We start from the raw sequence: 15,710 nt of genomic DNA on the forward strand, positions 1-15,710 counted from the left end.
GTTAGTATCTGACATACCCAGATCAGTTTATCAATATAAAAGATACTTGATAAAAATCAGGTATATCATATGTATTTATTTATTTTCCTATCTCTATGTAATATTAATATTTAATTAAGAAAAATTGAACCAACGGGGAAATGGTGAGAAAGTGAAGACTGAACTCTCTGGGTCTGACTTTATAAGATCTTAGGGATTCTATGAGATTCTATTGATGCACACTCAGTGAAACTTGTGAATGTGCCATTGCCTGTTTTCCTGGGCTAACTGGTAAGGCAAATCATTACCTTTCCAGTAGTAAAGTGGATCCTGGCAGGGAAATAAATCTGAAAGTATACTTCTAGGGATAGTTTGCATAATTAAGAAGTGATTATTTTCAAAAATCAATCCGATATCAGACTTCCCATCCTCAACACAGGATGATAATGATGAAGATAAACTCATATACAGGGGGAGACAGCAGAAATGATGAGATGGTGTGGTCAAGGAGAAGAAGTGTTTCTTTGGAGCTACTGTGTTCTATGTGGTTTCCTTTGAAAAACACTTTTGAGGGCCTAATGATGCACCTTTCTGCATGTGTAGTCCCAATGCTGTCTTACGGAATCAGGAACTACACAGTGTGACTAAAGGGGACAGAATCAAACAGTGAGGGAGCAACTGAATTGGCTGAATAACTGCAGATCTATTTATATATTCACCATCCTTACATGGTACATAGAATCATAGCAATTATTTAGGGGGAAGTCTGGTCACAGCACCAAGTCCATTCCTGTACAAGAAAAGATAATGCCCTTCAAGAAAGGATATAACTGATAAATGTAAGAGTGATGTTTCCATATAAAATAAACATGAAAACATTTCCTGACCCAAACCCCCTCATAAATGTTATTACATTACATTAAGTACTATGAGTGAACACATCCTTAAGTCATACAATACATCTACTAATCTAAGTGTTCAGAGCATAACAATATAGTTTGCCCATTTGTTCCAATGAATTCTAAATCTTTTCAGTAATAGACTCTTCCATTTTGTCTAGGACTTCTCACGAGGCTTTCATGTAATACTCCCACAATATCATGTACATTTTTTACTATGAGGAATTATGTTATTAGAAAGCAATTCACTAAATTAACCTGAATACTCTACAAAACTAATAGCACTTAATACAGTTAATGGCTTCTTTATTTTCATATATTAGATAACCTAGTTTTACCTTATCTTCCCCATTACTTTGAGCAATGAACTACACAATTAACATATAATATCTGCAACAGAGTTTTTCTCCTCAGCAAGATTTTATAGCTAAGTCATCTTATGTTTACCATTTACAGTCTCAAATTGATTTATCAGGTCTCAGAGAGGTCACTTAGTTATTTTGTATAATGGAATTTTAAAATAATCAAGATATTTTCAATTCAATTAACATATAATAGATGACATGACCCAGTTCCAGATAACAGGAAATTTGGATCATAAATTTAGAACTGCATTGCTACATGGCCAACCTGATTACTTGCAAATTGCCACAATTATGTTGGAATCTTGTGTACTGATTTGACTGGTAAGGTTATCTATCCAATGGCTAAGCTTTCACTACCAGAATAAATAAAAACGTGCTGCAGAAGTCTGTGCTGCAGAAGTCTTTAGAAGGCCAAGAAAACAATAACAAAAAAAGTTTGGAGGGCGATATGACTATTTGCTCCATAGCATGGAATTCAGGCACAGGTTTTAGTGGATCTCATTCTGACTCTAGGTACTTCCTGAGGCCTTATCTACAACTCAGGAGAAATTCAATCTAAACTACGCAATTTGAGTTACATGAATAGCATGGATCTACTTACCGTGGGGTCCACACTACGCGATGTTGACAGGAGATGCTCTCCCGTTGACTCCCCCTACTCTTCTCGATCCGATGGAGTACAGGAGTCGACGGGAGAGTGATCTGCGGCCGATTTAGTAGGTCTTCACTAGACCTGTTAAATCGACCGTTGAGGCATCGATCACCGCTCGTTGATCCCCTGGTAAGTGTAGACAAGCCCTGAGTCTATTGCTGCCTCTTTATCTTTTCTAAACTTGGATTTTAATTGCTCATTCCACTGGACAACTAAATGGTCATTTCTCACTTTTTGAAGCAGATGAACACTATATTTAATCAATTAACTCCTATATCTTAAACTTTAGTAATCAAGAATGTTCTATATTATAAGGGTTTGTATGGTTGCTGCACTTATTTCAATTACTTTGCAACAGATATGCAAGAACCCCATGCAAGGTTCACTTGTCTACATCACCCTAAAAGAATATGAAATGATTCAGATTACATATTTTGCTGCTTTTCAAAACAAAACTCCCTTGCCTTAGAATGATAATCTTGCTCCAGCCTGGAGTCTGATCCTGCTGCCTGTTTGAACTTGCTTATTTTCATTTGACGATTTCTTTCTTCTACATCCATACCGCCTGTCAAATAAAAGAAATAAATAAATAATCAATTAATTTTGAATCCTGAGTTTAAAATGGTGCTCATACAATTTCTTACAGAAGGGATATAATCTGACTTTTGTTTAAATTACTTTATCTGTGTTTCCAGGTAAATTAAAAACATGTCAAAATTATCCTTTTGTGGAAAACTTGGGAGAAAAGGCATAATTGCAAGAAATAGTAGTAAAGAATAAAGTATTTTAACATACCTTGACAAATATTTTATCTCAACAGTTAATATGAAGAAAACTTTCAAATGAGGAGAGAATGTAAATGGAATAGAATGTTTCACTGAATAATTTATTGCTGCTATAGGAGAAATCAAGACTCTTATTTAAAGAAAATAAAGAGTAATGCAAAGGCAACATGTTTATTTCCAAAGGAGATATTGATCTTGTGATATGTTCTATTATGGTAATTTTAGCTCTTTTTTATGAAATGACTGATTTTAGTTTCTATCAGTAAATAAGGATCAATGGAAATAATCTGATTGGTTGGCATAGCTTTGATTTACCATAATTTAATATATTCGTAAAAAAAAATTAAAAATAATTTTGGAAATGAATGCTAACAAGCTGCCCAGTGGTGTTGCTGTATCACTCTACAATGACATTCAGCTTCAAGAGTGATTTCAGGATTCATTCTTCCTGGCCACAGGAGACTAAGCACATAGTTAGCCTCAGTATGGGAAAAGGATGCTTGCTATGTCACTCAGGCAGCAGCCTTTTTCAGCCAATCTGCAGTGGCTGAAAGTACTAAAAGTGCAAAAAGAAAGTTCCAAAACAAATGTGTGAGAGAGAACACTGGAGGTGGAAGGTAGCAGCCCCCAAACAAAATGGTAGGCAAATGTCCAAGCAAAAAGGGCATCTCTCCAAACAAGCAAAATATAGATATGTACTGTGTACATAAATGGTCTGATTCTTTTCCCACTTATTCTGATGTAAATCAGAAATAACTCCATTGCAGTCAATGGAGTTATACCAGTGTAACCAAAAACAAGGGAATGGAGAATCAGGCCCAAAATTTCTAGCTGAAGCAATGTAACTAATAGCATTACTTTTCATATAGTATTGTGGCTAAGTCATATTAATTTTGACTGACATATTTTGCATACTATACATTTTTCTGAGAAAGATGAGGATTTGCAAAGGAAAATTTCATTTCTGAATGGAAGCTGATGTGTATTCAGCATTGTTGAAAATCTGCCCATTTATTAAGGTATCTAAATATAGGATTGGGAGGAGCCTAACTTTATTTCCCCGGTACCACTGTAGTCACACACAAACCCTAAATATGGGTCTTAAGGAGAAATCTAAGTAGTAAAACAGGTCCATGTGCAGGCCCTCTGAACTATGCTTTGAATATCCGCTAGCGATAGTTCTACTGATGGCACTACTTGGTACCTGCAAAACCTGCAACTCTAACAGGAAATTGTGGGTGAGGAAGGGTGTGGAAAAGAAAAAATAAATGTGATGCGTTATCAGCAGCATGCCCTTATGGTCTCTGCTTTTCCTTAAAAAACCCTAAAATAACCTAAATGAAAACAGTACATCCCAAATACTAATTGGAATGAAAATCAATGGGGGAAACAAATGAACAAGAAGAAAATGCTGTTACAGGGAAAGAGGCAGCTGATAAATAAAGCATACAGTGAAAAACCCTAAAAGAAGATAAATCTAAGGTATCCCATGTTTAAATCAGCTACTGTATAAACCTGAACCAATAGTTAGCAAGCATCAAGGTACCACACTGATTCTTTGGTAATTTTCTATTAAATTAAAGTGCTTTTGATAATGATTAACTTTATTTTTCAATAATTATTTTATTTCCTACTTTGAAAAGGGAGATGCAAGTGCTCTGACTAATAGATTGAAAGATAGTTGAATTTCTTGATAGCTTCTAAAAAGCACAGCTAAATGAATCCTTACTTGGAATATTTTTCTTCTTTTCAATGACAGAAATAACACAATAGTGTCACTAAAGATGAATGAAAATACTCCAACCCCAGTTAAAAAAAATAGATTTCCATGAAAACAGAATATTTTGAAGATTAAGCCATACTTTTTTGGTGTTTTTAATGAAAAGAGAAAGAGATGAAGAGTAAAATATAAGCATTTTGGTTTTGCCCTGTTATGAAATAATCATTTCTGTTAAACTTGGAAAAGTTCATATTCTGTCATTTTTGTCATGAAAAGCTGAGGAAATTGTAAGAAATGGAGAAATATTACCTCTTGTATATCAAAAATCTCACAAATAGTTGTGAAAATATCTGTTTTTATACATGTGGCAAAGTGAAACTGAAACTTTGCACAACTCCAGTTCTACCCCTCTCTACTGTGATACAGGTCTTGAACCTATAGCAAATATCAGCCACATGCAGAGGCCCTGCTCAAGGCACAATACTACACTTAAGCCCTTTATTACAGTGGCAGAAGAATCTCTTCTGTTGCTGCAGTACATGTCTATACTGCAGTAGTGCAGCTGCAACTCTGTTGCTGAAGTGTTTCTACTGTTGACATGTCCATATATAGCACCCTCTACTGAATCTCCAGGATGAATGTCACTCCTAAATTACCTGAATAGGTAAGATTATTAATATAAACATATATTAAAGGTTTTTGTTTTATTTTATATTTATATTAAGCCCAATTTATAGACTCACAGTAAATTTAATTATGCTGGGATACTTTCTGTTTATTGCAGAGAGAACTTTGGAGACCTACATTGTTTATAGATCCTCCTTTAAGTTTTAGCATTATTATTGAATTTTTGAATTCCTTCCTCCAAGAAATCTTTAATCCTACTAGTAAATCAATGAAAACTCTACAACTCCGATTTACACTGCCCCCTATTTCTGAATCACAGCTAGAGGGAAGATGGTGAGAACTGACAGCCATTTTGATACATATCCTGGTTGGAAACAGGAAGGGTATTCAGGATGGCTGAATCGCCCATATGTGAAAAACAAAAAGCTAAAGTTGGCTCACTGTGGTCTCAATAAGAAGAAATATATTTTAAAAAATTCAGACAGGTAACATGGAGAAAAAATTAATCAAAATTCACAAAATGTAGGTTCTTCAGGACTGTTATAAGATTGCATTCATCAAAATCTGACATAATATATTTTTATCTCATATTAAAACATCTTCAACAAATAAGTTGGACGCACAAAGGGTCCTGGGGGTGGTCGAAAGTTCATGATGCAGCAGATCAGGTGTGATTCTGTTGTGCATGGAATTGACACATATAAAGGCTCTGCAGGGGTCACTGAGTGCTCTAGGCTAAGTTCACCAGTGACCCAATATGTGGGAATACAGAAGAGAAAAGGTATGGCTAGAGTGTCAAGATCTACAGGTGTAGAAAGTTTCGTGTAGGGAGAGAAGCATCTATAATCTGAGCTGTTACTTCTGAACATAACCTGCAGTATTGGGCATGAATCAGCTCCATGTAAGCTATTATAGGCTAAGGTCCCAAACAGATGGAGATGATAGCTCCAACAATTTTCTTATGCTTTGAACCTCGTCTCAGAATTTTATTAATAGATAATATTCTATACGTAACAGATCCAAAATGGTTGGTGAAGACCCAAAATAGCTGGCATTGTGTACCTCCTTCCCAACCCTGGCAGAGAACATGTGTCATGGGGAAGTGGGCATAGCTGTAGTGCTGCTAAAATTCAGCATACCAGGTTGCAGAATGGCTGCTTGGAGGTGCTTGAACATGGCCGTAATTTAGAGCAGTCCTGAGAACATGCTGGGGGGTGGTGGTTATGTTTTCTACTCCTGATTTTGTATTCATCGAAGGAAATACAATACTGTATACCAGCTGTATAATACACGTTCTGGCTAAATATTGTAGTTGTACATCATCTAAGGCAAACACACTGAGAGATTTTTAATAAGCTGCCCTACCTGCATTCCCATTCTCTGGATCTGCTTTCTTTTCTTCTATAAACAAATGAAAGCAATGTGTAAACCAAAAACAAAAGGAGAGAAAGAATGCAGAAAATAATAATAAAAATAATAGAAATCATGCATTAAAGGAGTAAAATCCATCAAATTAATTTAAATTCATGACTTTTGTTAACGAACCAAGTAAAGTGTTCTTCACTCCGAAGGTTATTCACTGCATACTAGCATGTACGTTTTTGCACCCTTATTAGAGATTTATTCACTCTCACAGATCTTGGGAGACAGATCAGTCCTTGCTTACAGACAGCCCCCCAACCTGAAGCAAATACTCTCCAGCAACCACACCCCACACAACAAAAACACTAACCCAGGAACCTAGCCTTGCAACAAAGCCCGATGCCAACTCTGTCCACATATTTATTCAAGTGACACCATCATAGGACCTAATCACATTAGCCACACCATCAGGGGCTCATTCACCTGCACATCTACCAATGTGATATATGCCATCATGTGCCAATAATGCTCCTCTGCCATGTACATTGGCCAAACCGGACAGTCTCTACACAAAAGAATAAATGGACACAAATCTGACATCAGGAATCATAACATTCAAAAACTGGAAGGAGAACACTTCAACCTCTCTGACCATTCAGTAACAGATTTAAAGGTGGCAATTTTGCAACAGAAAAGCTTCAAAAACAGACTCCAATGAGAAACTGCTGAGCTTGAATTAATATGCAAACTAGATACCATTAACTTGGGTTTGAATAGAGACTGGGAGTGGCTGGGTCATTACACAGATTGAATCTATTTCCCCATGTTAAGTATCCTCACATCCTCTTGTCAACTGTCTAAATGGGCCATCTTGATTATCACTACAAAAGTTTTTTCTCCTGCTGATAATAGCTCATCCTAATTAATTAGCCTCTTACTCCACCTTTTCATGTTCTCTGTATGTATATATCTTCTTACTATATGATCCATTCTATGCATCTGATGAAGTGGGCTGTAGCCCACGAAAGCTTATGCTCAAATAAATTTGTTAGTCTCTAAGGTGCCACAAGTACTCCTGTTCTTTTTGCGGATACAGACTAACATGGATGCTACTCTGAAACCTGTCATGGGTGTTTATGCACTTTCCGTCTCATTAACACAGTCCATACAAAAGGTAGTTGTCAAACACAGTTAGCCTATGGTTCTCATGAATAGTGTGTCATATAAAGAAAAGCCAAAAACGTACTTGTGCTGTATGTTTTATGAAGCAAATACAGAATTCAGTCAAGTGGTTCAAGCAGGAATACTAAATTTCTCAATTTTTTCCCCAGTAACTACTTTAAATCTTTTTTTTAGATAACCAATTCTTGTAGCTCCAGATTTAACAACAATGCTACTGTAGTTTTGTCTTCAAGCTGGGGTATGATGAAAAATAAAACAAAAGATAATAAAGGCAGTACACAGCCCTGTTTTTGCACATAATTCTTACTGACTGATGTTAACAGACATTTTGAATGCAGATCAAGGGCTGTATATGGAGCTAAGTGTTTCTCTGGAAACAGAAAATGAAAATTAACTGAATCCCTATCCAAAAAGTTTGCCAGCACATACACTATACTTTGAAATCTAAGTTTGTCAATTAATGTATAAGCATTCAATGTCAAAAGGAAATTTATTTTTAATTAGAATTATAAGTATATTTATTCTTCAGCTCAGGCTCTCTCTTCCTCATCATAAACCAAAATAAGATTAATTAAAAACAAACCAAAACCAAAACCTACCAAACAAAAATGACTGAAATGATGATGGAACAAAAAAATTCCTGCAAGTCACAAATCCAAAATATGTTGTATTATTCAAATTATTAAACCTTTTATTTCAGAATTGCCACTTATTAGGGGAGCATTTCCACATTATTATTATTTATAGTGCACAGACCACCTCTGTCCTAGTGGAATAATACAAAAGATAAATCTTAAGTAAATATCACAAATCTGACTTCATCTACAATTTGTAGTTAGCTACCAAAGGAAAGGGTCAAATTGTGCCTAAAGAACAACTCACAGCAGAGTCAGGGTATATGTGCATCATATAAATATAGGCTCTTGGAATGCAGAGAAGGCATGGATAGTGCATCATCCTTTGATGTAGTACAGCTTTCATTCACCTTCCTGTGGGGAACCAGCTCTACTGGTCAATGTGGCGGGGAACATGGTAAGTCATCATTCTACCCCTTCTCTGCTCACTTGGGGAAGTCAGTATACTGTAAGGCATATTAATATGCTTGGTCCTTGTGTATATGTGCAGGCTTGATGGGAAGTTGTTTACACCTCCTGTCCAGCCTTGTGCTCTCATATAAATAGGTCTTCATATAACCTACCACATGAATGGTATTAGAGAGAGAGATGGGTGAGGTAATATTTTTTATTGGACCAACTTCGGTTTGTGGGAGAGACAAGCTTTCAAGCTACACAGAGTTCTTTTTTAAAGTAGGTCCAATAAAAGATATTAATTACCTCACTCACCTTGTCTCTCTAATATCCTGGAACTGACACAGCTGCAACACTGCATGCAACATCATCTGGTAGTGAGTAATGGTAATTAGATATTTAGAAACAGACTATTTTTGCTCTTTCAAGTACTTTATTATTTGCAGTTAACTTTGTTTGTATTCTCTTGCCTTATGTTATGGTATGTTGCCCCTGGCAAACTCATTTCATCTTCTTAATTAAACAAATTGCTAAACCTTTTGAATTTTCTCTATGTTTTCTTTTACACCACTCGGACTCACCAATATGATGGCTAGGAATACAATACTTTATCACATTACTTCCTCAAAAGTATAGCTATGCTTTTCACTGACTAAAAATAATTATACACAAGGAATTATTGTTATTGGTTCAATCTAAAGTTTGTGAGAGTTAAGTGGCATCCATCATGATAATACCCTTGATTTGGGGGCACAGATTATGATTAAATATTGAGAAGAAATCTCTGTTCAGTCTGCAACAGCATCTAAAAATGTGGGGGAAATCTATTTCTGCTATGACGTAGGATAAACTTATTTTCCTTATATGCTGAAATGCTTCAAAAAACATATTTGTCCCACTGCCTAAATTACAAGATTTTTCTGCAGTACATCTTTATATGAGTATGTGGTTGCTAAAAAGAAGGGAGCTTGAAAGGGCCTGATATTTAGAAAGTGTTCAACACCAACCAAGTGACAATCAGACATTTTAAATTGTCTCAAATTGGACACCTTACATTTGAGGAACCCCAAATCATTAGTCACTTCTGAAAATTCCGTCTCATAGCTCATCTGGTTGTATTATCTTTCTGCCCTTCAGTGTGCGAGTCTAGTCAGGGGCTGGTCTCAATGACTTCAATAAACTACACCAGTTTATGCTAGCCAGGAATCTGACCCCCATTCTTAATAAGCTCAAGAAAATTCCCTGAAGATTAATTTAGTGTTTTGAAAATGGAGTGACTTATTCTATGTGGTAAGAAAATAAGACTAGCTGAGCCTTAATTTGAAATATGACCTATAAGCACAGCTTACATATTTACAGCAATGCTTCAAGAGAAGCAATTAAATAAGCTTGCATATTTCAGTATTTATGATTACTTAATTAGGCTTTTATTTCCTTTCTATATCATTCATATTAACCAATATTTTTCCTTTTTTACTTTGCTGTGTCTTGAATTAACCTTTATATATAGACTGAAATCCTGATATTGTAATCTGTGTATGACCAGCTGAACTGAATAAAGTATTGAACTCTAACTGTATCAAAGTTACCCAACTTGCCCGGAAAAGAAACAATATACTTCACATAAGTGGATTTCTGTACATTGCTGAAATGATCTGTATTGGGCCGCAGCTAGATCAGACTGTAGGTCTGTAGATCTGTGTTTCTCTTTCAAAAATCACATATTCCTCACTTTGCTACAAAACAGAATAGCCCCTGTGTTTGACCTTTGTAATCACAATGATCCTAAGCCTGCATACAATAGTTAACCACTGCATATGTTCCCCACAGATCTTGTAGGGGCCTTTTTTTCAGTTAGAGTCTATATGTCTATTTAGGAAATGGAATGAAGAGTACAGAATGCTAATTAAATTCACAGCTGATTTTAAAGCTCAATGAAATCTTCATTACAAGTGTTTTTGACAAAATGTATTAGTATGAATGTGCACAGTGCAGCAAAAATTGCAACAAAAATAATATGAATTGTTGAGGGCTATTAATATAAAACATTGTGGCAGTGGTGCTCAATTCAGGGGCAACATGTTTTAGAGAAATGTGCACAGAGCTAGAATCCCAGAGCTCCTGACTTGCATTCTGTGTTTTCTGTTAAAAAAAAATAGTATTGTATTTTATGGAAGAGTTTTATGTGCGATTTTTGTTCAAAGGGATAGTATCAGACATAATGGGCGCAAATAATAAAAAACGAATATGTTTATTTTCATGTAGTAAAAAAACAAACAACACTAATTTTTAACTATTTTGTTGCTTTTTAAATGTTGACGAGTTAATGAATATATATTGTTATAGAAAACTTGTATTTGGAAAATTTCATTCTTTGATATTAATGAAGTTTTGGTTTTCTATAAATGGGTAGATCTAGATTATAGCAATGAGTGAAACTATCAAAGAAAAGAATAAAAAGCTGGTTAAAATGTCTGAGCTGTGTTTATATATTGTACTTAGTGAATATGAATGAATCCCTGAAATGCTCTGTTTTATTTCTTTTTTAGATTGACTTTATATTAATATATCAATTAAAAACATTCTGCGAATGTTAGACCATTTACCAATAGCAAATAAAACACATATTACTAAAACACCTACTATGACTATCCCAACTCATGCCAGTACACAGTACTCCATGTTTTCCCAGGGTTGTGGTGGATTTTCAAATCACTGGCAATTGTTAAATCAAGATTGGACATTTTCTAAAAGATGTGCCCTAGGAATCATTTGAGGGAAAATTCTCTGGCCTGCATTATACAGGAGGACTAGATGACCACAATGGTCCTTTCTGGCCTTGGAATCAATCATTCACATATCACTAGCTACTGCAATGCAAATGTTTTTTTTCCTCCCAAACTTATACCGACATAGATTCATAGATACTAAGGTCAGAAGGGACCATTCTGATCATCTAGTCCGATACAGCATTAGATAGGTGGGTGTGACTTTCCTTTATGAATGTTGTTGAATCATATTAATCAATATCATGCTGATAAGCAGAAAATATAAACTTTTAATTCCAAAAGAAATGACAGTGATTAAAATGTAAAAAATGATTAAAAAATAAAAATAAACTAGAAGCACTTCAGCATTATGAATTATGGCCAACCAATAGCAACAACCTCCTCAACAGATGCCCGAATCTTATTTGTGATAAGAAACACTTAGGTCATTTTCCAACCCCCAAAGATAAAAAATATATATTGTTTACATCATATAACATATTTTTCTAAACCCTTAGGCTAAAATAAATGGTATAACCATAGTAATGGTGGTCAACTTAGACCCTAAATTCATATTTAGTTGCCTATTTTTGTTTTATAAAAGGATAGGAGGCTGATTTTCTGAGGTGCTGAGTACCCACAACTTCCATTTAATTGAGATGCCTCAATATGGGTTTCGCAAACTAACCTTAGGTACCCACTTTATAAAATGTTAGCCAAAACTACTATAAGTTATGACACTGATTTCCATACAATGTAGAAAAGGAGGTAACCTTCTTATAATTTGCTTTATAAAGAGTATAATAGCAACTTTGTGTTAAAACTTACTAAAATAATACTCTTCTCAAAACAGACAAACATTTTACAAGAGTTTTTCTGGTCTCATTTTTTTAAAGTGTTTGGTTTCAAGTAGCAAAACTAGGACATATCAACAGCTCTGTACTCCTCTTACATGCAATAACAAAGAGTTAAGATTCCTTGAATTCTTCAAAGCGTTCTAACTAATTCAGTTTCCACTTCTATTTCTACCCCTTCCTCCCCCCCCCCCAAAAAAAACCCCTATCACTTTCTCTGTGTTCCAAAAAAAATATTTTACTGTATGCCTTACCTCCTGATTCAAGAGAGAGACTGGCTGGGTATTTGCCACTACTTTTATTCATATCCCATTAATAGCATATATTTAACAACAGTAAAACTCTTCCTAAGAGTAGGCCAACCTGTGGTGTAACTGAGGAAAAGCCTATGTTTACCACATTTTTCCACAGGATCAGCTAATACAGATTGCATTCGAGGCCTTTAAGGACAGCCTCCAAGGAAACTAGCACTGCTATTCCTGGAACAAGCACATTGGCTAAACTGTCCATTCTACCTGAATGAGGAGGATGCTGGGGTAAGAAGACTGGCAAGGCTTAGTCATACTCCACCTTGCATTATGAGTCTGTCCTGATGCCCTTTATTCTTGCTGTCCATAGTTCCAAAGAAACTGCTGGTGGTGGCTGTTTTTCATGATTGTTGTACTACAGTCAGGGGCTGTACAGCCAAAGTAGACAAATGTGTAAAAGCCACCTTCAGTGCCACCTGAAAGACCTACAGATCTCTGATCCTGACCTCAATGGAGAGACACTGTATGCAGCCATTCTTTCCAGGGGGTTATATTATTATCATCTATCTAAGACCCACACACAACCTGAGTGCAGAGAACTTGAGTAGATGTTGTGGAAAGAAGTTAAATGTTTCTGTACGAGAAACAAAATAATTTTTTTCAGAAAAGATCTCCTTTATTATTTTTAAAGGAGATTGAAGAGTCAATCACAGTACTCAGAGGGGAAGGGTGGGATGAAAACTCTTCAAGTCAGTGGAGTTCCTCAGGGAGCAGTATGTCTTTACTGTTTTCTATTTGAGAACTAGCCATCATATCTTTTCTTGACCTTAGACTGATACGTTAAAAAAAGAGACTCCGAGGATATTTCTCATCAATTACACCAATTTCTATCACAGTGCCTAAAACATATTAATGATGTTACTTTAAATTGACTGTAATTTGCAAAATGAATAACACTGCTTAGTAAAACCACTGAAGGTGATGACTTGGTGGTCTAAGCCTTAGGACGGAAAGACCAAGACTCACTAGAACCACAGGTTCAAAAAATGATAAGGTCAACTCAGTTCTATATTCTTCTGAGCTAGATACATTAAGATGGTAAATCTGCATACATCTTTTGGAGGAGGCTTTAAAAATGAGGTTCTGACTGAGCTAAGTACAATAGGAAGGCACAATCCTTGTTCAGAAGAGCTTACAAACTAATTTAAAACAGGACCCAAAGGAGTGTAACAAACATTAGGGTGAAGTAGGAGAGGAAAGACAAAGGTAACTAATAGGAGTGTGCAGTTATAGAGGCTTGTAATATGCAAGACTGGATGATTCAGAATTATTTAAATGTTATATTTTTAAACAAAACAAATAGTCATTGTGTGTGAGAGAGATTAGGACGTGGTAGGGGACGAATGGTAGCAGACACTCTGGAAGGTTCATCCTTGCATCAGTGAAAGTGCCAGTAGTGGCAGATCATACTGCTCCCCATTTCAGGGATGGTAGGAATCAGTGCGGCCTCATGCTCAGGCTTGGGAAGCTCTGAGTACTTTGTGGAGGCAGAGAACCAGCTCAGGTCCTCCTTCCTCCTATTCTTGTTCTGTCCCTGTTTCAACCACCCTCTGAGCTGTTACATAAAATCATTGTTGGCAGAGTTGGGAATAGAATCTATATCCCTTAATACAGCAGATCCAATTCTCATCCACTTTGATGGACTGCCTCTTCTAAAGGACCTGTAAAATCTCCATGGTTGGCCATGATGTCTGAAAAATGGAGCAACTTCAGTATACGTAACTATTTCAAAATGTTATACTTCCTCCTGTAGTGGCTGGTCCAAAGAGGATAACAGCCTACTCTAGCTGCTAGCCATTGCAACTACTCCTTTAGTTCAAGTAGTAGAGGCTTAAGCTGTATTGCTGAAGGGCTAGGGTTCACTTTCTCCTGATGACCCTGAAGGAAGTATTACAATTGCACATTACTTAATTTGTTTTTTTAACAAACCAACAAACCAAACAACACTAGGAAATTACATACAGAATCTAATTTAGTAGAATGTTATTAAAGTCGCAAAATCAAGCTCTCAAAAGTTATGAAATGCCAGAAGTAAGGTTGCCCATGCAACCCAAGTTCTGTCTCTTATTCATTATGGTTCAGTCTTTAATTACATGATCACATACAATTTTGTCCACAGGACCCTTGCCTCATTCAGTCCACAGGAAGGACAGTGCTCAGGCAACTGTTCAGTATTTCTTGTTTATTCTCATCATTAAGTTGTGTCCCCACACCTTGTATAGTACTCATCATCCAAACTCTGCACTGAATATGGAATTATTAATTTCCTTAAGGGGTTTTCTATGGTACTCATCACTGAAGTATCTGAGTGCCGCACAAATGTTAATTTATATTTACAACTCTCCTTTGAGATACAAAACTATCATCATCACTATTTCACAGATGAGTACAAAGAGCATAAGAACAAAATGTGCATGTGTTGACCAATTATGGTGCATAATTTTTCAAATACTTAGCATTTTATAGTTTTACATGAATAATAAATGAATCTTTATAACACTCCTGCCTGAGAGGTAGCTGGGTAACTATTGCAGATGGGGAAATGAGATAGAGCGGCACAGTGAACTGCTTAAAGCTACACAGTGAGTCACTATCAGAGTCAGGATTAGACATAGGGGTCTCCTGAGTCCCAACTCTGGCTAGAGGTTTCACAGCTGCCAATTACTTTAGCTGCAATTGTGAGTGCTCAGCACTTGTGAAAATCAGGCCCTTCTCATGTTGGGTTCCCAGAACATAAGGAACACACAGCAAAAATCTGGTTCCAGTAACTCACCTAGAAAGTGTGTGGCAGAGGCAGGGAGAGAATCAAGCTCTCCTAAGTGGCATTCACCTGCTTTAACCACAAAATCATCCTTTCTCTGCCCTATTCTTTACACTCCTCCTACACCTTCTACAGTAAATATGACACATTGCTACACATTTCTGCCTCACTCACCACATAGCCCTAATTCATTTAGTGAGCTCAGTGCATTCTGTGCACTGAATAATGCTGGGTCCTTTGGAAAAGGTAGTATGTGATCATGTAAATAAAGACTGTGTCATAATGCATACACACAATGGGGCAGAATGAAGGTTGCGTAACTTACCTCAATTCTGTCTTTTCCTAAGTTTTGAGAGCTTAATTTTACAACCTTCATAAAAGTATTTAAAAGTATTTATTATCAGCAATATACTGCGCAGC

At 36.1% G+C, this 15,710-nt stretch overlaps 1 protein-coding gene across 23 annotated transcripts in view; it reads right to left on the reverse strand.

Moving 5' to 3' along the window:
* RIMS2 (regulating synaptic membrane exocytosis 2) overlaps positions 1 to 15,710 on the reverse strand; it is a 786,041-nt gene that overhangs the window by 134,648 nt on the left and 635,683 nt on the right. For 13 of the 23 annotated variants that reach the window (XM_043507444.1, XM_043507442.1, XM_038389642.2 and 10 more), the window contains one exon: positions 2,360 to 2,460. In XM_043507444.1, the coding sequence (XP_043363379.1) occupies positions 2,360 to 2,460 (101 nt within the window). Of the gene's footprint in view, positions 1 to 2,359; positions 2,461 to 6,392; positions 6,429 to 15,710 lie in introns of all 23 variants that reach the window. The other 10 variants (XM_043507439.1, XM_043507441.1, XM_043507440.1 and 7 more) reach the window with 1 other exon arrangement.

The sequence above is a fragment of the Dermochelys coriacea genome, chromosome 2 (assembly GCF_009764565.3).
Source record: "Dermochelys coriacea isolate rDerCor1 chromosome 2, rDerCor1.pri.v4, whole genome shotgun sequence".
Lineage (NCBI taxonomy): Eukaryota > Metazoa > Chordata > Testudines > Dermochelyidae > Dermochelys > Dermochelys coriacea.